General features: G+C 43.5%; 11 protein-coding genes across 15 annotated transcripts in view; 7 read left to right on the forward strand and 4 right to left on the reverse strand.

Moving 5' to 3' along the window:
• Nucleotides 1-4,046: 4,046 nt before the first annotated feature.
• RB195_008107 (uncharacterized protein) lies at nt 4,047-4,352 on the reverse strand (the record flags this gene model as incomplete). Its single annotated transcript, XM_064194468.1, has 1 exon — nt 4,047-4,352. One exon carries the CDS (start codon nt 4,350-4,352, stop codon nt 4,047-4,049), a length of 306 nt encoding a protein of 101 aa, XP_064045613.1.
• On the forward strand, nt 4,117-6,015 carry RB195_008108 (uncharacterized protein; the record flags this gene model as incomplete). Its single annotated transcript, XM_064194469.1, has 4 exons — nt 4,117-4,205; nt 4,314-4,486; nt 4,620-4,731; nt 5,646-6,015. The coding sequence occupies 4 exons, from the start codon at nt 4,117-4,119 to the stop codon at nt 6,013-6,015; spliced, it is 744 nt and encodes a 247-aa protein (XP_064045614.1).
• RB195_008109 (uncharacterized protein) lies at nt 4,973-6,337 on the reverse strand (the record flags this gene model as incomplete). Its single annotated transcript, XM_064194470.1, has 4 exons — nt 4,973-5,630; nt 5,810-5,995; nt 6,028-6,176; nt 6,260-6,337. 4 exons carry the CDS (start codon nt 6,335-6,337, stop codon nt 4,973-4,975), a joined length of 1,071 nt encoding a protein of 356 aa, XP_064045615.1.
• Nucleotides 6,338-8,593: 2,256 nt separating this feature from the next.
• On the reverse strand, nt 8,594-9,811 carry RB195_008110 (uncharacterized protein; the record flags this gene model as incomplete). The annotated part of the gene is made up of 5 exons (XM_064194471.1): nt 8,594-8,717; nt 9,280-9,371; nt 9,513-9,576; nt 9,640-9,693; nt 9,756-9,811. The coding sequence occupies 5 exons, from the start codon at nt 9,809-9,811 to the stop codon at nt 8,594-8,596; spliced, it is 390 nt and encodes a 129-aa protein (XP_064045616.1).
• Nucleotides 9,812-10,168: 357 nt separating this feature from the next.
• Nucleotides 10,169-11,464, forward strand: RB195_008111 (uncharacterized protein; the record flags this gene model as incomplete). Of its 3 annotated transcripts, none has more annotated exons than XM_064194474.1 (3): nt 10,169-10,238; nt 10,344-11,233; nt 11,333-11,464. In XM_064194474.1, the coding sequence occupies 3 exons, from the start codon at nt 10,169-10,171 to the stop codon at nt 11,462-11,464; spliced, it is 1,092 nt and encodes a 363-aa protein (XP_064045617.1). The 3 variants fall into 3 exon arrangements, with proteins under 3 accessions (XP_064045617.1, XP_064045618.1, XP_064045619.1); XM_064194472.1 differs by having other exon boundaries at nt 10,169-10,214; XM_064194473.1 differs by lacking the exon at nt 11,333-11,464 and having other exon boundaries at nt 10,169-10,214; nt 10,367-10,881.
• Nucleotides 11,465-11,536: 72 nt separating this feature from the next.
• Nucleotides 11,537-12,115, forward strand: RB195_008112 (uncharacterized protein; the record flags this gene model as incomplete). Its single annotated transcript, XM_064194475.1, has 1 exon — nt 11,537-12,115. One exon carries the CDS (start codon nt 11,537-11,539, stop codon nt 12,113-12,115), a length of 579 nt encoding a protein of 192 aa, XP_064045620.1.
• A 1,395-nt stretch (nt 12,116-13,510) lies between these two features.
• On the forward strand, nt 13,511-15,324 carry RB195_008113 (uncharacterized protein; the record flags this gene model as incomplete). 2 transcript variants are annotated; one of them, XM_064194477.1, is made up of 2 exons in its annotated part: nt 13,511-14,466; nt 14,520-15,324. In XM_064194477.1, 2 exons carry the CDS (start codon nt 13,511-13,513, stop codon nt 15,322-15,324), a joined length of 1,761 nt encoding a protein of 586 aa, XP_064045621.1. The 2 variants fall into 2 exon arrangements, with proteins under 2 accessions (XP_064045621.1, XP_064045622.1); XM_064194476.1 differs by lacking the exon at nt 14,520-15,324 and having other exon boundaries at nt 13,511-14,470.
• Nucleotides 14,668-15,324, forward strand: RB195_008114 (uncharacterized protein; the record flags this gene model as incomplete). The annotated part of the gene is made up of 1 exon (XM_064194478.1): nt 14,668-15,324. The coding sequence occupies one exon, from the start codon at nt 14,668-14,670 to the stop codon at nt 15,322-15,324; it is 657 nt and encodes a 218-aa protein (XP_064045623.1).
• A 12-nt stretch (nt 15,325-15,336) lies between these two features.
• Nucleotides 15,337-18,370, reverse strand: RB195_008115 (uncharacterized protein; the record flags this gene model as incomplete). 2 transcript variants are annotated; one of them, XM_064194479.1, is made up of 8 exons in its annotated part: nt 15,337-15,404; nt 15,495-15,656; nt 17,211-17,302; nt 17,488-17,554; nt 17,675-17,765; nt 17,833-17,979; nt 18,055-18,192; nt 18,254-18,370. In XM_064194479.1, the coding sequence occupies 8 exons, from the start codon at nt 18,368-18,370 to the stop codon at nt 15,337-15,339; spliced, it is 882 nt and encodes a 293-aa protein (XP_064045624.1). The 2 variants fall into 2 exon arrangements, with proteins under 2 accessions (XP_064045624.1, XP_064045626.1); XM_064194480.1 differs by lacking the exons at nt 15,337-15,404; nt 15,495-15,656 and having other exon boundaries at nt 17,185-17,302.
• Nucleotides 15,354-15,701, forward strand: RB195_008116 (uncharacterized protein; the record flags this gene model as incomplete). Its single annotated transcript, XM_064194481.1, has 1 exon — nt 15,354-15,701. One exon carries the CDS (start codon nt 15,354-15,356, stop codon nt 15,699-15,701), a length of 348 nt encoding a protein of 115 aa, XP_064045625.1.
• A 2,132-nt stretch (nt 18,371-20,502) lies between the features above and the next one.
• RB195_008117 (uncharacterized protein) overlaps nt 20,503-24,552 on the forward strand; it is a gene marked incomplete at both ends in the record, with an annotated part of 15,060 nt that continues 11,010 nt past the window's right edge. Inside the window, 6 exons of the mRNA XM_064194482.1 lie at nt 20,503-20,557; nt 20,660-20,766; nt 20,825-20,911; nt 20,983-21,102; nt 23,149-23,163; nt 23,288-23,350. Coding sequence (XP_064045627.1) covers nt 20,503-20,557; nt 20,660-20,766; nt 20,825-20,911; nt 20,983-21,102; nt 23,149-23,163; nt 23,288-23,350 — 447 coding nt within the window. Of the gene's footprint in view, nt 20,558-20,659; nt 20,767-20,824; nt 20,912-20,982; nt 21,103-23,148; nt 23,164-23,287 lie in introns of the transcript that reaches the window.

The raw sequence follows: 24,552 nt of genomic DNA on the forward strand, positions 1-24,552 counted from the left end.
GATGCATGGCATCTTTTGCCAACGCATCCAGCAACATCCCACGCGCTTTTGTGAAGAATTAGCCGAACTTTCGCAGTTATCTTTTATTTATAACGGATATATACCCACGTGAAAATGCACATAAACACCTAGCGAAGAGCAGAGAACGAATAACAAGACGAAAAGAGAGAAAAGTAGTAACAGAACGGAGCAATCGAATCAGTTCTTGTCAGCGTCCTCCTTTAACAGAACAGTGCGATTGAAGACAACTTGGAGCTTTAGCAAATTACTCAGGTCGAATCCGACAAGAAAAAAAAAACTTCTGATGACCTAGTTATAGCGTTCAGAGGTGAGTTTAACTGTAATGAAGGGAACAAAGAAACGGAACTTATGGCCGAACGAGTAGTCCTTGTGTGTTTTAACCAAGACTATATTATTGATGTGGAGAGAGGAGAAAAAAAACATCACGTACTTCTTGCAAATCCGTAGAGCTATTTTTTCTGTCCCAAGCATTTTTCTGTCTCTCGAGTTGCACTAAGGTCCATTCTAATTACGGATGTTGATAGGATCTGAGCTCATTGCTTTACAGTAGTTAATCTTAGCTGAACTCGTGACGGAGATGAATCTGGTATTCACTTGATGAGGTGGAGGAATGTATTATTCTCACATAATCCTTTATCAACCGTTTTCGACACTTACGCTGACCGATTTGCTCATCTAACACAGAAAAGTGCTGTAAACTCAATTATAATCGCCTATGTGCACCACTGTTTTTGGGAATTCCGAATTCTTTAAACAGTTGAAGTGTGTAAATCGATTCGACACAGCCACCACTACTGAAGATAAAGTGTATGTGTCATCGTTTCAAAGTACACTTGGAAGTGTTTGAACACTTCTTTTTCAAGCAACGACTAACTAGATGCTCTTCATTTAGAATGTGGATGTAGTGTCAAATATTATGTTTGGTGCGGAGGTATACATATAGAGGGCACAATCATACCCAGCGCAGCACAAGTACACTACTACATGCCGTCAATATCGCTCGCACGATTATCGACCACTGTCTCATCGCCTCAAGTACAACAACCCTGCCCCGCAGATGCAAAAGAATGCACTTCAATGCACTGAGTGATAACGATTGAAAAACAGGAAAGGAATGCGCCCGGCCAAAACCACCTCGTATGGTAAATACCGCGTTCATGGCCTGTTTGTGTTTGTGAGCTCACACTCTGCGTGTGTAAGCGTCTGGTTGCGATTTGACTCACTGCGGTGGTGGAGAAGGTGGAAGAGGAGGAAGAAGATGAGGAAGAAGTTGAGTTGGCAGTTCTTCGTCGTCCTTAGTCAATTGGTTTCGGAAATGCGGGAGTTTCAACGTTAACAACAGCTACTTCGTGGAAAAGTGGATCACATGGAGCAAAATGTTTATCAAGAAAAGGCAGGCAGTCTATAGAGAAATTCTTAAAGATTCAGAAAACGATTTAGCTATTACTTGTGAGATGGAGTAAAACACAAGTTGGAATGTTGTTGCTCCTAAGAACTACGATGCAGTCCCAAAAAACCCCCATTCACTTAAAGGCAGCATACCACGAATCTGAGGTGGTGCGGATTTCCGGTGGGGTATTTGTACACGGGATAACAGATCGTGGAGAAGGGTGTGATTCAGTCCATTTCTTCTTAATTGCCGTAAAAAACGACCCGGAAGATGCGCGCATGCACAAGGCTGGCGCCTTCCAATCGAACTCCTTGTGGAAAGTAGTGAGCCGGAACGCTCGAAGCCGTATCTTTCGGGCCGTTTTCTACGGCAATTAAGAAGAAATGGACGGAATCACCCTTCTCTCAATAATCTACGACTCTGTATAGACATAACCCACCTGAAACTCGCACCACCCCAAATTCGTGGGGTGATGCTTTTAAACCTTATCAAGCCAATAATATGCTGCATATGTGTGACGCGCTACTGTGCACGTGAGTCGATGCTGTAAGGCAAACAGCAACATATGTACACATTGGAATTATTGTGGTATGGTGTGTGGGGATGCCAGTAGCGGCTTGTCTCGGCTGATTCTTTTCTGAGTCATCGTTCGGTAGAACAGATAGGACGGAGGGGTACATAGTCTTTTTTTCATTCAGAAAACACTGAACTCTGTCATCTACCATTTTTTATGACCATTGATCGACTCGTTCGTATAGCATATAGTACCCCCAAAAAGGAAAGCAGAGTCATACTTACTCAAATGAAAAAATAATCCTCACTTTATCCATGCTTTCAAAATTAGTTTTTCGTTCTCACAATGAGGATTTTGGGCCAGTAAGAAGACCTGGCAGCCAAACAGATTATTGGACATTGCAAGATTCCTCCTTAACGTTTCGGATGTTTACTTGGTACTCTTCGAAGGTAAAGTAACTACTTCTCTTTCAAATTAGAGAAATAGAACTTACAACGCGGTTTTGAATGAATGGAGCACTTGATTTTTGTGGGATCTATGTGTGCACATACTGGGTGAGCCGAGTTGCATTTACTATTGAAATAACTAAAAACAGGAAAAGGAGAAATTCAACATCGATTCTATGTGCCGTGTATATGTGTGTCGTCGTCGTCTAAAAGTAAAAGTCACGAATCGCAGGCGGTGTGGAAAGATCGCACCAACACGCTCGGGTGGTGCTATCAGCTGACTGGTTCTGGTGAATACCTACAATGACCACGAAAAATGTGCTGCTGTGCGTCAGAAGCACCGCGCTGTAGTACTGGGAGCAGCCAAAGGAGGTAGGGTACGAGGGGTCTCTCGTGCGGAGGGTCTTCGCTCGCGCGTCACATGTGAGGATTTCGACGTGCAAACATAGCGCGATCCTCTGACGGTTACTGCGCTACACATTTAAACGAGGCACCCACGCTGGCGCGGCTGTTTTACATGCTAGTGTCTTCAATAGTGTAGATGCGGGTTTCCCCGGATCCGTTACACGAGCAAAGAGCTCCTAGCTTTTTGATAATTGCCCGAGCCGATTGGTGGTCCGCGGTGATACTCATCGTTCTGCTCTGTCAAGTAATGCACACGCAGCTCACATGAACTGACTTGCGCCCGCTTCTTACTCGCCTCGCAGTGACCCTGCAGCACAAACCTCTGTCGGGGTGTGGTTTGGCGTAGGTGGTAGCTGGAACTGGGCGCAAAGAAGATACCAGTTTGTTTCAATGTTAGAACGGTGCAATGCCGCCGATTTTAACCTACGATTGTGTTAGTCCTTCGCACCTCCAATTTTCTTTTTGTTTGGTTTTCATGCAGCACACCACCTACAGCCATAGTAATAGCAGTCACAGTAGGCGCCCGGGGAATTTATACCAGACTGGTGTGTGCTCGACAAAATAACTCAAATACTCCGCTGTTCCGTTATGTTGCTAACTGTAGAAATAACCAGTCAAAAAACAGTCGGCGTGGAATAGAAAGTCAGCCAAAAATTTCTTTCCTTCTGCTATTGTTCCAACACGAATCACTTGTGTGGGTCTTTAAATAAACAAGAAGTTCTTGCAGGCACTCAAGTGATCCGCAAAACTGCAGAAGAGGGCAAAGGTGAAGCTACGTGCGACAAAATATTTTCTTGAAACTTTTAACAAAAGTAGATCAATGCAACAGAAACAGCTGATTGAAGTGCTCGTTTTCCAAATGCTTAGATGCTTAGATGGCCCGTCTTCACTGAACGGGCCATCTAAGCATCTAAACATTGCAGCAGCACACTGCGGGCCCCAACACCTCTTCCACTCGTTTCGTTCCCTCGCCATTGTCATCCAAGATGTTCTCAAGCTTCATGAGTGACGTAGAAGAGGTCCTTGAACCATATCCAGTTGAGCTCTCAGCTGGTCCATCGGTGTAGCGAACACGTCACCCCATCTCGTTGGCGGTCTCCTTGGGGGAGTTTAGCATCTCTTCGGATCCGCTCTAGCATTCTTTTAGTCCATCTTCATCATGATGTGATCGGTACATCTATGTTTTGCTTTCGTTACATATTCCGCTGGGTTGCGAAGACGGGACATTCCTCTTAAGTCGGGGCTAGGTATTGTGTGCGCCGGTTAAACTTCAGAAGACATCTCTCAAGGGTAGTAAGTAGCTTCTAAGATCTTGGTCCGTCAGTTGGTCCGTAGCTTCCATGATGGCTGCAAATGCTGCCCATGCTGCTCTCATTCTTCTATTCAGTTCTTCCTCCAAGTCGTTGTCCATGTTCATAGAACGTCCGAGGTATGCATATGACGAAGTTTCCACGATTTGGGAGCCTTCAAGTTGTACTCCTCTGTCTTCGCAGTAGGCGTTCTTCATGAACTGTGTCTTCCTTCTGTTTATTTCCAGCCCTATTCTCTTCCCTGCTTTGTTCAATTCGTGGAGCATTGTTTTTGCTTCATTGGTACTACTCGAAAAGAGAACGATGTCGTCCGTGAAGCGAAAGTTCGAGAGAAATCTTCCTTCAACATTGAACAGCTTCGGCGATATAGTATCGCCTTGTCGTACCCCCTTTCCAATGGGTATAGTGAGGGAGCGGTGGAAAAACTGTATCTTCGTGGTGCATCGATCGTAGCAATTGACTAATGTCCTCACATACGAAGCGTTCACACCTGGATCCACACCCAGCGTTGACAGTATTGCATTCGTTTCTAGGCTGTGCCAGATTTTATGCTCTTGATAGCGACTCGTACTTCCGAAGTATCCGTGGTGGAGCTCCACCAGTGGAGATGATCAGGCTTGATATAGGGGTTGATGAACGGAAAAGGTTCGAGTAGAACCTCTCCGTAATGATTTCAATCTCACGACGAGGACGTGCGGGTCGCTCAGCAAGGCTGCTAGCGGAATATTATATTCGCGAAGATCCCTGCGGCACTTCTTAAAACTCGTTCTTCTTTGTGCTGTTTCCAGAATCTTCTGCTTGTATTTCGAAAGATCCTCCTGCAACGCTTTTTTGCAGCTAGCGTTTGCTACTAACCGCTCAATGTGCGATGCATTCGGATCAAGCCTCAAAGCCCTTCTTCTTTCCAACAATCTCTTGGGGGTCTTCGAAATTCGATCCATGTTTGTCGTGCGCAGCTTCGAGGCAAGCTCAGTACAAGCTCGTAATCCTCTGAGCAGCATCTCGTAGTCCTCGACGTGCCAGTCACCTTGGGACAAGGAGTCCTCGAGTACGCAATCGTCGTAGACGACTTCTTTTCTCCTTCGTTGCCGATAGCAGATGTACTTTTCCATCGTGTGGCTAAGTCGTATTTTCGCACGAAGAAGACGGTGATCAGAACCACTACAAAAGGATGGTAATACTGAGACGTCAAGTAGACACCACCCCCGGTTGGTGAGTATGTGGTCGATCTCCGCGCGAGTCGCACCATTGGGCGATTCCCATGTCCGCCGACAATGATCTTTTTCATGAAAAGAGAGTTCCCATGAAAGAGGCGAGCGGCGGACAACAGTCCGGCGAGACGATTGTCATTTTCATTCCAGTCCGCTAGTCCAAATCTTCCAAATCTGTATTTCTCTCCTGTGGCCCTTCCTAGTTTTGCGTTGAAGTCTCCGACAACGAATTTGTAGAAGGACTTCTCGCGGATTACTTCCTCCAGCTCCTCGTTAAACGTGTCCAGTTCAGAATCATCAGCTGCTGATGTAGGTGAGTTGCAGTTGATGATACTGATGGGTTTTTAGCGCAGAGGGCGAAGACGAAGAGTGGTCAGACGAGGTGACAGGATTTCGTGAGAATCGACAAGATGTACGACAGATGGGTACACAACAAAACCAGCACCGCCTACATTTCGCGACGGAACCTTCTCTCCACGAAAGACGAGTATACCGAGTATACCGTCATTCACCTGTCGCTCCTTCTGCACTTGGACTCCTGCAGAGCAATCACGTGAAATTTGATACGCTCTGCAGCTCCGAAAAAGGCATGCATATCAGCGTCTGTGAACACTGTTCTCGCGTTGCAAGTACACAGTTTGAGACCGTCTCCATGGCGAGTCGTGCGTGTGTCGCCTTGGTCCAGAATCAAAGACGTCCTGAGCAACCTGAGATTTGAGCAACCTCTCACCGCTCGCCATATTGTCCGACGTCTGAGACGACAGGGCCCAGTGTGCAGGGTACTGAGACAGCGAATATGCTGGAGTGGTAGAAAGACTTCACCAAACTAAGCAGCTCTGCCACGGCGAGGTTAGTTTTCACCACAGGTCGTCGCCCAACCTATATGGATCAGGGAGCCACTTTGCGACATTTTTCCAAGACGGTGGTGAATCTTAGCAGTGGTTTACTCTTAGCTAGGCTACCGATTCCGAGAAGTCGGATGTGTTGAACTGTTTCTCAGCTTGGGAGACCCTGCCGGAGGACGAACCTCCGCTGTGCATCGCAGTTCAACACCCAGAGTCACCTCCACGCTACTATGAGGCGGTAAACCGTTGTGAAGGATTCTCCAAATATCACGCGTAATTTTTTCCGTCTTTTTTTTTTGGTTGTAGAAGGAAATAATGTAACAGTGATGAAAACCTGATTCGACTTCTTTCTGAGAAGTTTCAAGTTTTTCACGGCCTTCGAACAATCGTCTCTTGATAACCAAGTCTTTAACGTTGCTAATTTTTCAAGAAGTTGTGAAATGCTGTGGCTAGGCCACGAATCCTCCATCTGGTATTTCACATTCTTCGGGAAAGTGTTTTTTTAATTTAGGAAATCAAAAACGTAGACTATTAGAAGCACTTATAAGTATCGAAATGAGAGAAATGACCACTACGTTTATTTCACTATGACACACTTCATTTAAATTGAAATTATCTCATTCAAGTTCATTACCATGCGTCTTCTGAACCCATTCCGTCGCGCAAAGCGCCTCGTGACCTGATGTGGATAGGACGCAGTATTCGCTAAATGGGATGCTCAAAGAGGATGCCTGCCGATAATTAAAGGTTGTGGAGGGCCATTCTGTAAGGGAGACGCACATTTTCGATCATCAACATTCTACACACAGAAACACATATCCCGATCTACACATAACCTAAAGAAAGGTCACGGCCGCTACGGGTGCCTTGAATGGCCTGACGTCAATCCGATAACATCTCTCGTAATCATCAATTATTCGCCAGTACACTTGATCTCGTCGTGGTCAGGTCTACTTTCTTTCTTTCTTTCTTCGGTGAAGTTTTCAGCGAACAGTAGAAAAAAACCACCTAGATCAGCAATCGTGTGCAGTTTTGTATGAGATACAGTAGCTATCTTATTGATGAGCAAGGCAAATGTATCGTTCATTTCAATGCTAACGAGAAAAAAGTGCGAATTCTTTTTTCTTCTGCTCATTTCTGCAAAAGAAGATTACATGGAAATCAAAGATCATCTACCGTACATGTGTACTGCAAAACAGAGGCGAAATCAGTAACCAGTAAATAATATTTAGTAAAAATGAAGTTTTCTGCCGTTCTTTTTGGTAGTCTCATAGTAGCGGGCGCGTCATCGGAAGCAAAAAGATTAAAAAAAAAAACAGGAACTGTGTGTTTCTGAGTGGAAGAGAGAAGCACTCTATTATTTTTCTAAGGAAAATGTCCTTTTTAGCCCTGCTGCAATTCGAGTACGTTTCTTCGCCGTGAAAACTATCTGTAGTATACTGTGCAACGAGGAACTAATGTGCCAAAGGAGGAGAAATGCATAAAAGACTCATATTTTATGCTCGTCATTACGAGAACAGTGATTCCGTCGGGTTATCTGGTAGTTATGTTACAGCTGAAGTGCAGTAATATTACTGGATGTTTCTTCTTTTTTTGGACTTGCTATTTACGAATCGTAGTGAAAAAATTTTTGATTAAGCACTTACACATACTACAATCATCTCACACTCAGACAAAAGGACTTTTCTTAACGAAAACCTCGACTCAAGTCACCCAGAATGACTCTTCACAAAATTCTGCGACCTCAATCATGTGGGTAATTTTTTCTCTACAAAACAATCCTTAAAAAACCGAAACTAACATGCTTAAGCCATCATATTACTGGGTGCTTTTGTCAGCAACTACAAAAAAAAACTTTCTGGTCAAAAGTCTCATTCTAAGGGGGATTACGATGAGTAGTTGAAAACGTATAACGTTGCGCATAGGGTTCTTACTGACATGCACAGCAATCATCCTTCCATGGAAAAATATTATAAATGCAGTATAGCCGTAACAATAACAGTAAAAATGCATTAAGATTGATCGTATTCACTCTGTTGCCATTTGATGACATTTTACCAGTTCGTAGGGGGCCACGCATGCCGCAAAAGTGTAGCTGAAAAGTGGCTTCGACCTTTATTATGGAAGTTATTATTACAACTGTTTAAAGTACGAGCAATGCGAAAATAAAAATGGAAAAGTAGAAAAAAAAGTAAAAATGGAAGCGTCGAACTGTACATCAATCCTTCACAGAATCCAATTCGAAATCACATTCGAAAACATTAAACTTCAAAAACTGGTCAAATTTAACTATACTATACGATCATAATGGAATAAGATAACGTCTAACAATCTTAATTTGACAAAATGTTTAACGCTTTGGTTAGAATACAATATATTCGTATTAGAATGCGTGAGGTGAGGATTGCATGTCTTGATCCAACTTCTTTCGATGATATCCATGAATAATTCTTATTCATGGATATCATCGATTCCTTGAAAAGTTATGGCGAACGAAGATTCCGCTTCGGGCAAGTTCGGGCTCTTGACTACCTTACAAATCCTTTTTTGACCGTGGCTTTTACGAAATTCCAATCTAAACAAAATCAACACATCCCGCTAAAAATGAAATCACTAGCAGTGTTTACAGATGCTAGTAGCATAACAATTGAGAAGCACCTGTTAAAGGCAGCATATCACGAAGCTGATGATGTTGGTGTCTCTGTGGGTAAGCATAGGGTTCGGGTGTAATTTACGAGTATGAGCGTGAGCCCGCTCAATTCCTCAATGAGGATACCTCATTGATTTCCAAACGCTCGCTCGTAAATGCAGAGCATGCACAAGGGTGGGGCGTTCTCGTTTACCAAGTGTAACGAACGCTGTTTAACACGGCATTTTTTTTAGGACGATAAGAAGAAATTGAACGAAAATACGCTCAAACATAATCTACACTCCGAACTCTATATTTGCTCACAGAGGTCCCAATTTTGACAGTTTCCTGATACGCTGTCTTTAATCTTGCATTGATTGTGATTTGTCTACTTTAGGTATGATCAAACTGTAAGCCGTTCAGAATAATATTACTGAACTGCATTAGGGAGAGGTAGTAGCAACGGGAAGTTAAGTAGAACTCAAACAATAAAATCTGGTCTACTGACCGTGTAGTGCTCATATGAGCAACTATATTGCCGCCTATTGGCCTATTTCCTTCCGGCTGTATCGTAAAGATTTGATCCACATCAGCCGTGACCTGGAAAAAAAACACTTCTGACATGAAAATGAAAAAAAAAACCTGAATTGCCAGAAAATCATAGAGGTAGCATTTATTATGAACTCAGAACTGGCTTTAAGGTTTTATTGCAGTGATGTGAATGAATCATCTAACAATCACCTGATTGGTTATCAAAATCGCCACACCGAATTCTCCTGCGAGCTTGACGAGCAATCGCATCATTCTAAAGGGAAGTCCTAATTTGAAAGACCCTAAGAAACTAGTAACAAGCAGAAAATTCTCTCACTTAGCAAGAGCCATTTGTCGCGCAACCAGCTCTTGTCTGGCAGGATAATCAGTTCTAAACAACTGTTGTAAATTTTAATACTTAATATTTCTGATGGAGTCTCTGAACGGCAATACCTAAAAAGGCGAGTGGCGCTATCCACAATAAGCAGAGCGTAGCCGTTTTCGACCATCTTAGCGGCTGCAAAATTAAATTAAAATTAAAACCGGAAACCATCATAAAAAGTGTAGCACACAGGAATCAAGACGTAACTTTTATGACCCGTTTTCTCCATTTCTTTTTCTCAAAATAAATGAAACACGTACAGCAGTTTTGAAGTGTACGTTTCTCATCTGTGACAAAGTGATTCAAATGAGAAGTAATGGCGCACTTTTGTGAACTAGGTTCTGCAAAGAAATTTCCCCTATCCTCTTTAACAATTCCAAACCATTTCCATTCCCTACAAAATCGTCACTGTGGTTATCTACAAAAGTGTCTCACAAGATAAAACCTCCGTTTTAGGCTGCCCGCAGAAAAAGTGTCTCACAAGATGGAATCCCCGTTTCAGGCTGCCCGCAGAGTTCCGAGCAGCGCAGGTTTGGCGGTTCTGCGCTTTGATGGTTCTTGAGAGCAGCGTTGTGAATAGTGAATAATCGCCGAACCGCGGCGCCCGTACCGCTCTGAACTCTGCGGGTAGCCTTATGAGTTAACTACTCCGTTTGAAGCAGAAGCCCGATCAGGGATCCAGAAGAAAGAAGTCCAAGCAGAAGCCGATCAGGGATCCAGAAGCGAGAAGTCCAAGCAGAAGCCCGATCAGGGATCCAGAAGCGAGAAGTCCAAGCAGAAGCGATCCAGAAGAAAGAAGTCCACGCAGAAGCCGATGAGAGATCCAGAAGCGAGAAGTCCAAGCAGAAGCGATCCAGAAGAAAGAAGTCCAAGCAGAAGCCGATCAGGGATCCAGAAGCGAGAAGTCCAAGCAGAAGCCCGATCAGGGATCCAGAAGCGAGAAGTCCAAGCAGAAGCCCGATCAGGGACCCAGAAGCGAGAAGTCCAAGCAGAAGCGATCCAGAAGAAAGAAGTCCAAGCAGAAGACGATCAGGGATCCAGAAGCGAGAAGTCCAAGCAGAAGCACGATCAGAGATCCAGAAGAAAGATGTCCAAGCAGAAGCCCGATCAGGGACCCAGAAGCGACAAGTCCAAGCAGAAGCCCGATCAGGGATCCAGAAGCGAGAAGTCCAAGCAGAAGCCCGATCAGGAACCTAGAAGCGAGAAGTCCAAGCAGAAGCCCGATCAGGGATCCAGAAGCGAGAAGTCCAAGCAGAAGCCCGATCAGGGATCCAGAAGCGAGAAGTCCAAGCAGAAGCCCGATCAGGGATCCAGAAGCGAGAAGTCCAAGCAGAAGCCCGATCAGGGACCCAGAAGCGAGAAGTCCAAGCAGAAGCCCGATCAGGGATCCAGAAGCGAGAAGTCCAAGCAGAAGCCCGATCAGGGATCCAGAAGCAAGAAGACCGAGCAGAAGCAGCGCAAACGGAGCGGAGTCCATGTCCAGGACGTCAGCAAAGATCAATACGACCAGCTGAATAAGGACGTGCAAATGTTCGTGTCCTACGAAGAGGTGGGCCGCACTTTCGCTTAGTGGTACAAGAGGTACGGCCCGGTCATCAGGGGTTCGGTCTTGCTGGATAGCAAGAAGCGAGATTTGATCCTCATGAAGCTGGACGAAGATGCATATCGCAAATATGCGGATGACATATTACCGAAACGAGTTCCGCACGAGATCGATTTCGAGACGACGGTCGCGAATCTGGAGAAGCTTTTCGCGTCAAAGAAGACGCTGATTCGATGACGGTACGAGTGTCTCAGGATAAACTGTCCGCCGCTGACGGCCAGTTATGTATCATTCCGCGACTACACTAACATGATCAAGCGGATAGACGAAGACGCTCGACTGAAGGAGCTGGACTACACAGCACTGAAGACGCTGAAGTTCGTAGCAAGACTTCAGGATTCATCGCTTCGTGAAGTTCGTCTCAGAATGCTCTGTCGACTGGATACGCACACAGAAGATGCGCCGTTGACGATGGAAGTTGCTGAATGGGAGAACTTCACCGCATTGAAGATGGACAACACAGACATGGAAGGAAGTCATGATGTCCATGTCCTGCACAAAAAGAATGTGAAGTGCTTCAATTGTGGAGGACCGCACTACAGAAGCACATGTCCGCTTCTCTCCTCCAGCACTGGACAGAAGATGCGACAGAGACCAAGAAGACGATCCAACCGTCGCAAGAAAAGTCAGTGCAAGAACGTTGTCACCTTCGCCGCAGAGAACGCTCGAACCTACCTCGATTTAAATATCAGGGGACGTTCTCTACGCTTGCAGCTCGACACAGGCGCAGATATCACGTTGGTATCACATCGAACGTGGAAAAAGCTCGGATCTCCACCCTTGAACCCTGTATCATGCCAGTCAAAACGGCAGATGGATCACCGATGAAGATTGATGGATGATTCTCCACAGACTTCTTTGTCAGAGACCAGACAACAGGGAAGAACATCCTGGGTAATGGAACTTGTTACGTCACCGAAGGCACGAATCTGCTAAGACTGGAGTGGTGTACTCAACTTCCAGCGTACAAGGAGTTGAAAGACAAATACCACTGCCGAATAGTGTCTAGAGAAGAAACAAACCGAGAGGAAATTATCGCAGGCTTGAAGAAGCAATACACAGAAGTGTTCAAGTGCGGACTTGGCAAATGCGTCAAGACTAAAGCGAAGTTGTTGTTGAGGGACAACGCAGTACCTGTTTTCAAGAAGAAGCGACCAGTGCCCTATGACTATGTAGTTCATGTAGTTGTGTATATTCTGTTATTGCCATTGCATGTAATTACCATGTGTTGAGAGGTTCTCATTCACCAGCCCAACGTACGTAGCAATGTTTGGCACAGTTGCCCGAGTTTAAATTTGGGTAAGTACACGGTCCAATAAACCATCTTCACAACTCAAGCAAGGACACAACAGCCACTTTGGTCGCATAATATATCCTGTTATGATGAAGCAACATGGCGCAAATCACACCTTTTCCGTCTTTATGGAGCAGGACACCGATAGATTGAAAACTCAAAGTAATGCGTCGAGATGACTGGTATCTGTTGTTTTAACCATGACTTTTGTAATTAAGAATTCTTCATGTTCACATTCTTTATATAGAGTTAGTTTGACGTGGCTGCAAAATTCTCTACGTTCAGCTGTTCCTATATTCGTGAGCGACATCGATATAACACCGCACCGTTTGATAATAACTGTAATTTTATGTCTAGAATTCCCTAATTGGAATATGACCCGAGTTTCACTTTACTTTTCCCATGCAGTAAAGCTCCTTGACAAGCTTGTAAAAAAAATGAAATGAGCTCTTTGAATTGATTCGTTAGCACATAGGTCCAGAGTCTGGATCACCAGATTATGGAGAAGCGAATTTCTCAAACATTTAGCGGTGCAATTCAATTCCACTGTTATCGTCGGTTAGTCGCGAGGCTACGTGGCGCGTCCCGGGCGGCGGATAGAGGGTTAATCGCGGACTAAAAACGACCTTGTACCTGCCCTGAGATGCAGGTGGATTCAAGGGATGGACTCCCTATTTCTGCTGAGGTAGGACTGACTCATGACATCCATCCAACAAATAAGCTCCACATGTTCACTCCGGGAGAACGCAAGTTCTGCCAAAAACTCATGGGGCTAGAGGCTTGCAACCTGCGCATGGATTTAAAAATTTTTCGTATGTCACAGCAATAGAAAAAAGTCTCCTGATTCTGGAGGGAAGTCTGGTACGGTAGCGCCAGGAAGGACGGGATTGCAGGAGTCATATAGGCTGCCGGAACGGAAAAGGATTAGGATGACGATCTGTACTTATAACGCACGTACGCTTGCATCGGAAGCGGCCATCGAAGATCTGATTATGAAATCCAAGAAAATTAAGTACGACATCATCGGACTGACCGAGACGAGACGAAATGCCGTATACGAAACTGGAGAAGTACTGTTTTTAGGAACATGCGACAGCAGAGGTGTTGGTGGAGTTGGCGTCCTCATCAACACGAGTATGGCAAAGAACATCGACTCTTTCGAACAACTTAGGACCCGAATCGGACGTCTGCAGATGAGAAGATGTGGTCCAACACCAGCTTTGACTATCTTCGTCGCTTACACTCCAACATCAAGCTACGACGAAAAAGAAGTCGAAGCTTTCTACATGGACCTGGAGAAGTTCTACCGAGAAGATCATGCCTTCTACAAGGTCATAATTGGCGATTTCAACGCCAAAATTGGCCCAAAAAGAACGCCGGAGGAACTTCACATCGGGACCCACGGCCTTCAATGGAATGACCAGGGGGAGAGGCTCTCCTACTTCATCATGACGACTAAGACCATCCTTGGGAACTCGCAATTCCAGAAGCCGTCCTCTCTACGGTGGACGTGGGAGTCACCCGGTGGAGGGTACCGTAATGAAATAGACCACATCATCGTCAATAAAAGGTTCTGCCTGACGGACGTCGCTGTTGTACCAAAGTTCTATACCGGATCGGACCATCGCCTCCTCCGAGGAAGATTTTCCTTCACAAGGAGAGCAGAGAGAGCCGCCAAGTTCAGATGGAGAAATCCCAGGACTATCATCAACTGGGATCTCTTCGCAACGTTAGCCGGCTTTTGGGAAGATTCCGCAATGGACAACATCGACAAAGAATATGACCGGCTCGTTGAACACCTTCACAATTGCACGAAGAAGGCTAAGAGTTTTAAAACCACCAAGAGACGCCTGTCACTTGAAACGTGGAGCTGCACGAGCCGCAGGTAACCAAGAACTCACGTCCGAGCTCGCAAGGCTTTGCAAAGAGACGCTGAAGGAAGACCTTAAAAAGAGAAGAGCAGAAGTGCTGGCTGAAGCTGCAGAGGCGGGGAAAAGCATCTGCCCGTGGAGACTTCGCCAGTCGCAAGACGAGTGTGACTGCTCTCCGCAACCCAAAGTTAACAACCATTGCATCGAAAAGGGGAATGGAGAAAATCATCTACGACTTCTACTCTGATCTCCGGCAAGGTTCTTTACACATTACCTGTTGGAATGCAAGGTTCCTAAACAGTGGAAGACCAGCAAGACCTCGTTGTTGTATAAAAAAGGAGCTCCACATGACATCAGCAACTATCGCCCAGTCTGCTTACTGTCCTTCATCTAAAGGCTCTCTACGAGAGCGATCCTTAATAGGATTGAAAGTCTTGGATGAAGAACAGCCGTGCGAGGAAGCAGGATTTCGAAAAGGATTCAGCACGATTGACCACATTCACACTGTTTCGAAACTCATCGAAGTATCACGAGAGTACAAGATGCCGCTCTGTCTCACCTTCATCGACTTGAAGAAGGCCTTCGACTCAGTTGAGATGGAAGCGGTCGTGGAAGCCTTGGACAACCAAGGCGTCCCTACTCAGTACATAAAGGTACTTCGACAGTTGTACAGTAACTTCACGACCGGGATTTCGCCATTCTACAAGAATATCATCATTGAAGTGAAGAGGGACGTCCGACAGGATGATACAATCTCACTAAAAATATTCACAGCCACACTCGAGAACGCGATGCTAAAGTTGGAATGGGACGACATGGGGGTGAAGGTTGAAGGTCCACAGCTACACCATTTGCTGATGACATCGTATTGATAACACCTAACATCAGCCAAGCGGAACGAATGCTGACCGAATTCGACGAAACATGTGGATGCATAGGTCTTCAGCTGAATCTGCAAAAGACGATGTTCATGCGGAACGGATGGATCTCGGATGCCCCATTCACGCTCAGCGGAACGAACATATCCGGATGCACCAGTTACGTTTATCTGGGCCGGGAATTGAGCATGATGAACGACCTAACCCTCGAGCTGGGCAGGAAGACACGGGCGGCTTGGGGAGCGTATAAGAGCATCGAACACCCGGCTCCGTGCTCACCTCTTCAACACCACCGTACTCCCTGCTTTGACCTACGCTTCGGAAACCTGGACATTTCGCAAGCAGGAAGAGAACGCGGTGAGCGTCATTGAACGCGCAACTGAGAGTGACGCTAGGAGTATCCCGTTTCGCGCAAGTGAAGGACGAGATTCTCTCCTACGCCAGCGATAGAAGATTAGAGACGCCGCCGCCTTTGCCAAGGAAAGTAAAATAAGGTGGGCCGGACACCTGATGCGCTTTAACGACAACCGTTGGATCAGGGCCGTGAGCGACTGGGTTCCCCGCGATATTAAGCGCACTACAGGAAGACCGCCGACCCGATGGTCAGATTTCTTCACGATGTCCTTCTAAGAAAATTATGATGTTCTTCGTGTCCCACGCGAAAGGAGGAACCACTGGGCGACTCTCGCACGCGATCGAGACAAATTACTGAATTACTGGCGTCCGCTCGACCAGTTCGAAAATCAACGGGAGTCAAGGTGATGGAGGTGATTTAATTCCACAGTCGTAGACAAAAAAAAAGCGAAAGTCATTCCTCCGCAAATACAGTCGTCACACGGCTATGTCACTTGAAGGTGACAGTTTTCAGAATAGGTTGACTTCAGTTCATGACACCGTGAAGGATTATCTCAATATTCGTCCTTTCATGCTGAAGTAAGCCCACACCAAAATCATCGATTAGAAGTGAATTGTTTGAAGAAAAAAGAAACAAAGAGACACTGCTGGTCGCTAGTGATTGTCGAGTTCTCCTAACGGATGATGTAGCATTCAGTGTGAAGCGATCCAATCAGTTAAAACATCGGCTGCACTTCTCTTAAGAAACGTTCTTCAAAGTCTGAACGTTTAATCACTAATCACAGTTCTTCTCGCTGTTGTGAAGATGCGAATAGGATCGAATAGGATCTAATCTAAATCTACCACCTTCAGGACATCGAGGGTTTTCGAGAAAAAAAAAGGCAAAATCAGCGCTAAACTCCACATTACCGAGATTCTTTGGAAGAAAGTTAACTAGTTAGTTAAGATTCACAGTGCCAAAGTCACTTCGGCTTCATTCAGGAGCCACTTATTATGCCCAAAAGAAAGTGCTACTATTAGACTTATTTCCTATTCCCTACAAAAAAACTTCTTTATACGTGGTCTCTTTTTATACATCTTCGGAAGGAAATATGAAGGGCACAACTCCAAAACGGTGACGCCATTGTAAGTATTTGGAACAAATGACTGACAAATTCCACCAAAATCAATATTCTTGTGACAAGATCACTGGCAAGTTAAATCAAACTCTTTTGCTTCACTCAGCGCCCCCATAAAGATACGATATATAGAAAGTACTAGCTTTGAATTTCTTCGTTCTAGGTCATTGAACTCATGCGCACTTCTACTGAGATTATCAGAACTGTCAAAAATGACGAAAAACATACTTTCTCGAGTGCGCCTACAACATAGTGTCGTTGATATCGTGTCCATGCAAATATACCTAAGACTTATGCAAAATGAATTTGATTATCCTTCCTAACGTACGATCCCTCGTTGGTAATTTCCAAAATGCCGCATCACTTTACAATAGGCCTTCTTTCATAATTTAAATGAACAGTACAAACCGGCGGAGGTTAGTAATGAAGTCTGATGATCGGAATTAAAACACTTGGCAAACGCAATATTATCCAAGACCTTTCTGGCCTCTATTCCATATCTGCAAATAATTTGTTTGAGCCAACATCAAATAAGTAATCGGCTCAATACTAAACAGATTTTTGCATAACGATGAAGGGAATAATACAGCACCAAGAGAATTTTCAAGGAATACTCGCCACCTGTCTAAAAATAACTACATATGTAAAAAAGCATTTAAGAAAACTGGAACCAAAATTAGCCCACCGCTGTGCGATAGAAATCAACCGCTCCGGTCTGAATGACCCTTCCGTGTCGATCCAGATACATTTTCCTAGAAAACCAAAAACTAATTAACACAGCCTAGAAAAGTTGAGAACTCAAGTGTTTCCATATATGTGAACTGCTATTGATATAACTGTACTCTAACAAGTTGAGAAAACAGAAGATTCACCATCCGCTCCCCCCATGGACACAGGCAGCTGGCAAATAACTGCCAAAGAATGGCAGAGGTGGCTTTTTCCTGCACCAGACTCACCAAAAACCTGTAGATTAGCCAGGAGTGGATCGATGTAAAAAAATGTTGAAAACCAAAAACCAACATCTGCTGACCTCAGTTATTTGACGACTTTCAATTCCGCCGCCAATAACTGTATCTAATGTAAGGGATCCGGTGCGGATCTTCAAAATATTTTTACGTTTCTCGTACACGTCCAACGCAGTCGAGAAACCCATATCGACAAATTTCATACATTTTTGCTAGAAAATTAAAAAAAAAACGAAATCAGATCGTCAGCAAAAAGTAAAGACCTAGGAAAAAAAAACAAGGATCACCAATATATTTTCTGCTTCCTTATCACCGATTCCTTCAATACATGCGATTTCTCTCGTTGCTGAATGAGCGATTCTCTCTATCGTATGGAATCCTGCCTCTTTCAATCGAATTATTTCTTCTGTCCCAACCCCGACTTGCTGAACAGAAAAAAGACTGTTTTTGTTTCAAAATGATTTGAAAACGACGAAGATTAGAAACCCGAAGCCTTTCTATAGCAAGGAATGACTCCTTCTTATCACTCGGGTCCTTTGCGAAACTCTGGTTCATCTTTGGCTCTCTAGTAGCTGAGTACTGATGGGGCACTAACGCCGACATCTAAAACAGAAGAGCCGAAGTCGACGATAAAACGAAAGGAACACTTACGTTTGAGTTTTTTTACATAGAAGAAAGCTGCACAGGAAGAAATTAACAGTCTACGAATTCTCATCAGTTAAATACCTGTTCTTCACTCCTCACAAACATAAAAGAGAAGAAGAGGCAAAAGGGCATAATTTAAAGGAAAAGAAATGGACAAAGAGGGGATACTAATAAATGACGAAATAAAAACTCAAGCGAACGAGTATATAGCTTCACCAAAACTCATATTCAACTAATGAATGAAATCCTCTCGTTCAGATGGTGACATAAACCATTTCCAGAGTGATCTGAGAAGTGAAGAAAGAACTTTAGTTTATGTTTGCGTCATTCAATTGTTCTTGAAAAGTAGACACAACTGTAAGAAAATATTACGAAATGAGAACTAACAATTCTCAATTCGCACCTATTCCTTGCAAATACCTTTCCTTTCCAACTCTCGGTAGAAAAACAACAAAACCACCAGATTAATACAAAGTGAACATCTTGTTCGGACCATCTAACATCGACGCAACTGTCCAATCAAAAAAAAAAAATTCAAACATGTCCCGCAATAAGCGACTGCTCACACAGGAAAACTAAAAATTTTAGTCCCGTAGTCGTAGTGTAGAGTAATAAACGTAATAAAACTGCACACGTTTTTTTTCGCCCTCCAAGTGTGAACTCTACTGATCAGCTAAGCAATTAAAAAGGATAAAGTGTCTGGCATCAATCAAAAGTTCTGCCCTTTAATCCTCCCCAGACAAGTTGGGTAGTAATCTATCAACCCCGGAAAAATGAAGCAGTAGGTTGGCTACGGCGGTTTCGAACCATCGAACGTATTGTCGCAATGTTGCAATGTCAAAGGCAGTATACCACGAATATGGCGTGGTACGGATTTCACGTGGGCAGTTCCTCTATGGGGTCATAAATCGTGGGCAATGGGGTGATTCCGTTCATTTCATCCTGATCGCCGTGAAAAGCGGCCCGGAAGATGTGGTGCATGCACAAGGGTGGCGCGCTCCAATCGAACTCGTCGTTTCTGGGACGTTGTTTTCTACGTTCTAGATCGAAGAAACATGAACTTAACTTATAGAACTTGTCCTAGAAAACAATGTCCGTACTCGTATAAGAATCACTATCGAACTGCTTCCCTATTGTATTTAGTATCACCCACCACGGATGATACTAAATACAATAGGAAAGCAGTTCGATTCTATTGTTTCAGAGTGCCCCCCACCCCACCCCAAATACATTTTACCAGCATTGCGCTAGGTAACAGTAAACAGCAAAAGCGAGCCCGATCCCTCCGCTCACAATTCAAGTTCCAAATAAAAGGATAAAGGATAAAGTCACTGGCGTAAAGTCGCAATCCTTTTGGGATGCGCCGACGCGTTTTAATGCAATTCGCAATCGTTGAGGTTTTGGAACGCATGTAGGCCTATACAATGACTTACGGGGGTCAGCCGATAATCAAGTCAGTGTTTTTATCTCTCAGACAGGTCTGGTACCAATTTATCGTACCCCAGCGGGCTAAAAGGCTTGGTTTGTAATAGGGCGGTTTCGAACCATCGACTGTGTGGCTACAACGGACCTCTAGTCGACTGCGTCACACCCGCCAAGTTCCAAATGCTTCCATTTAAACTAAAGAAAATTCGCAACATGGTTCCAACTAAAGCTCACCCATGCTGCTACGCGACCCCCCGTGCAGCTGTCTAACTAGATTTAGATGAGACCTTCTCATTCGCTGTTACAGTACGAGTCCGCTAGCACAGCTCGATCCTAGCGCGGCAGAGTGGCCCACACAACTATCTTAACACCGCGAACTCCAGACAAAAAACTTCACACCCCGGAGATTTCCAGACATCATAACATCTGATTCGTTACAGTTGACTATTAATATCAAGAAAAGCAGACGTGAAGTGCACACTGGCACGTTTAAATTTTGTGTTGCCGCTTATGTGTAGTTGCGGAAAATACTGTGAGATTAACGCTGAAGTTCTAAGTCATCGCTTTCGCGGCACTTCTCGTCCTGCTATTCTTCTTAGTGCTTTCCTTGTGTCGCTGTCGTCGCCCATATTGTCTTTTGACATTTTTTTTCCTTGATTTTAGACATGCAGTTCATCATTAGTAATTGGAAGTCACGTGTGGGAGGACCAGTTGATGCGAGTGTGTTATTCTACTATTTTCCACATGATGTTCTTAATAGTTTATTTTTGTGTATAGTCTGCTGTCTTTGCGGTTTCCTCTCCGCAACTTTACTTGAATTAGGCGCATTCCTCAAATCGTTGCGATCATCACGCTCACCTGCGAAGGAAAAGGAAGTACTAATTGATTTATTTGATGACTGGGACGTTCTCACAAACACTTGGTTTGAGGTGGTTACTGCCACAGTGGTTGTACATTCATGTAAGAGGTCTTCGTTCTTTCTTTTAGGTTGCCGACTGCGCCAGTTTTAGTGAAGAACTAGCTGAAGATAAGTCGTTTCCTGCTCGACAGAAAGCCGTATTATTGGCTTCCAAGGTTTGTTTTGATTAATAGACACCACCTGTAGTTCTGTTTTGGCATATTCTCATCATCGGGGGCATTTTCAGGTCGCGTTCTGCTTGGAGGACTACGAGAATGCCCTAAACTTCGCCTTAGCTGCTGACACCCATTTCAAACTTACTCCTAGGCCAAAGTCAAAAACTGTTGGGGGGGAAAAGGATGATGAGGTTTCTGCTCAACTTTCTTTGTGATCTAATTTTTTTTAAATGTCAATACTTACACATTTAAAGTGTTAGTGATCGGTTGATAGCGTTTGTTTTCAACCCTGTTTTTTTCTCTGGTAGAGTAACATGCCCGTAAGTACTGAATTGGTGAACTAATATTTCTCATTGATCTTGAGTACAACTGATTTTTTTGAGTAGACGCTGAAACCCTGCTGTTAACAATATTACTGCATCTTCTGTTTTAATATTCCTTTGGAAATGGAAGATTAGTAAAACTAGGTAGTAAATAGCCCGTCTAGTTCGGCTTGACATTTTTCCACCTAGGACGACGAGGGTAAACCTTATTTTGTATTCAGTGATTCTACCAACCTTCTTAATTGGGAAGTTAAAGTACAACTTTGGGGTTCTCGTACCCTGACTCCGGCAATGCGATCGGCAACGTACACGTCCAGGACGTTCTGCCCCTTCAAATCCTTGGTATATTCCTCTCTATCATCAGCGTCGCAGGTAACATCAGCGCATCCCAATCGCTTATCTTCTTTGTCAATCCTCATCGGTCGATCTGCAGCTCCAGAGTTTATGCTAGTTATGGGTCTCCACGACTGTTCCTGAAGATAGAGGAGAAAATTTGTCGTTTTGTTTGATTGGGGTGGGATGGTTTCGATTTATTTACTAAAGTTTGAGTGAAACCACTTACTACCAGGGTACATCCGCTCTATGGAATTTCTTCTTCAAATGAGCGAGAAGCGTCAAAAATGTTTGAATGCAATGTGCCAAATGTGTACAACAATAAAAAGTTGTCCTGTACTTGTACAACACACATCTTTCCTTGAGATGTGGCCTAAGCAAAAGTTTGAGGGATTTTCCAATTGTGCATATTTTCCTCCGCGGTTCTCTCTGCAGTATTGGTAATATGCTTGAAGCTTGAGGAATGCAGAGGACTTCTGTCAGATTTGATGTTGGGTTTTATCACATTGTAACAATGGTAAAAACAAGACTAAAATGTTCAGGAGTTTGCTCCCTGAGCTGCTGCAAAACACTCACTCAGTGCTAACAAAATCAGCTGTCTTGATGAATTGGTGAAACGTGCATCCTGTGATGCGTCCTTCGCTGAGGATGGTCTCCCTCTGCGTCACATATATTCCTTCTTTCCTTTTTCTCACCTAACTCGAACGCGCAGCACGACTACCGGATTGCCGGTAATAAATATCGTTGTCATTGCCATTTAGAGACAGTGTTGGCAAAAATTTCTCATGCTAGGGTACTTTTTTTTAGTAGTGAACAGAAATGGGGACGATGTTTGCGATTATTATTGTAGAAGTACGAACCACCTACAAATTCAGAATGTGTTAGCTTCTAAATTGATAAGTCTGATGGTTTTGGGCAATATTTTTATGCATTTGAAGGGAGTTATGAGTGTGAGTATGTGTTTCGTTGTGATAGTTGTAAGCTATGTCCCTTGTGACCTCTACGAGATGCTGATGAGAACCCAGTAGCGAATGTTCTCCGATTTTGGCCATCATCGTTGTAAAATCTATCGAACACATGCGGGTATTTTTGTGTCACCATATTTGTGTTTTTGTTTGGTGTTTCTAGTCTGAGATTCTCTTTCTCGATTTTTCTTTCTTAGAATCCGTTATACTAGGATTACAAGAAGATTTAAGATTACTCCTAGCTTTTCAAAGTAAGAGCATTCTTTAACATTCATACAAAGGCAGAAATTGGAACAATCACCACATTCGGTACGTTTTTGATCACACATAGAACGTCTTCTAATATGCTTTGAAAAGGAATTGCTTGAAAAAGAGTAACAAGTGGTTGTTCTGATTCTGATGTACACATTTAGTGCAGTTGTCAGTTTTCACTTTAGGCGACGCAAATCGATTTCTACAGCAGTTTGTGAATTTTCATGAAGTATGCATCCTTACACCTTTATTCCAGTATGTCAACAAGATCATTGAAATTGCCATTGACGCCTACAAGAACGTGAAAAATAGTGAAGGAAGAACGAACGCTCGTTTGTAGGCTTTAATCAATAGGATATTTCAGCGGAATTTAGATAAGGTTTGTTATTAGTTTCAATTTTTCAGTTTCTCTTAATAGAACTACCTTCATTGATAAAGGTACACTGCACCTTCTCTTACCTGCTAGGTCACTGCATGCTTTCATAGTGTTTTTCTCCTTACAGTGTTGCCTAACTATATCACATGCTTTACCTTTGGGCAAGGGACTCCATTCGCAAAATGCATAAAGAAAAATGTTGGGATTCAGTTGAAGGACAAAGGTGTTGAGATGATGTAAGGAATCGAAAAGGCGATTATGTTTCTCCTCGTCCTGCCGGTGCTGTGCATTGGGGTGAGCGGCATAAGAGATCTGAAAAAGTTGTGATTATGATGTGCAGAGGCCATTCTTTGGTAAAATTCATTTTAACGCTTTGATGCTTTGATGAGAAACGCAGAATGTGTGCTGGTTATGTTGAGTTGAAAATAGCTCATACGTTTTTTAAACTTAAAAATGCCTGTAGAAATAAAACTTTTTGGCAAGGTGTTATTCTGTTTCGAAGAAAATTTTTCGCCCAACACGAAGGTAATTTTCTAGTTTTTAAAAACTTCATTTTTTTCGGATCGCTATTGGAAATTTTGTGTATTAGGATGAAGCCATTTCAAGACAATGGTTTTTTCTTGCATTTGATCGAAACTCTAAAGACACTGAAGTTGAGATTGGTGCCTATTTGTATTGGACTGAGAGAAATTTCATCTTTTCCAGGTTTTTTTTTTGACGAGAAAAGACTCAGCAGGCCAATCAGTGACATGCTCTCCATTTTTGATCTTTACATCGTTTCCAAGGGCTTCCAATCATCGTTCAACTTGTTTTTTCTTAATATCTTATATTGGTTCTTCTCATGTTTTTTCTTTTATTTCATGTTCTTGATGTCTTTTTTTTTTGTTTTTTTTTCAAGTTTTTACGACTTACTTGGTACCATTCATACTCTCTTTGTTCACTTGACTCTCTGTTTCAATGATCCGAAAAGAGAAATTTTAAATGTTATAACTCTACTGTTTTGTATGGCGAGGAATTCCTTATCAAAATCTCTAAGTGATATAGTTACGAAATTTTGCTGATCTAAACAAGTATGCCGCAGTATTTGAGAACAGATAGATAATTTCGAGAAATGTGGTTGACGTATTCGTACTCAGTATACGATTACAAAATTCAGCTGGTAATTTTATGTTGCGTCTAAACTAAAGATGCGTTTGCACCAATAAAGTCGATGAACGGGCCAATACTTGGGAAGAAATTATTCACAACCGGTCTGTTGTATATTGTTTTTTTGAAACTGAGGTCCAACCAACCATCCAACTGCTGAGTCAATTCACCATGTGTCTATTGTCTACTGAACCATACTACCTATTTCTTTTTTGGTTTGGTCTTCAGTGAAACCTTCAATTTCTG

Source organism: Necator americanus, chromosome III (genome assembly GCF_031761385.1).
Source record: "Necator americanus strain Aroian chromosome III, whole genome shotgun sequence".
NCBI classification, from domain to species: Eukaryota; Metazoa; Nematoda; class Chromadorea; order Rhabditida; family Ancylostomatidae; genus Necator; species Necator americanus.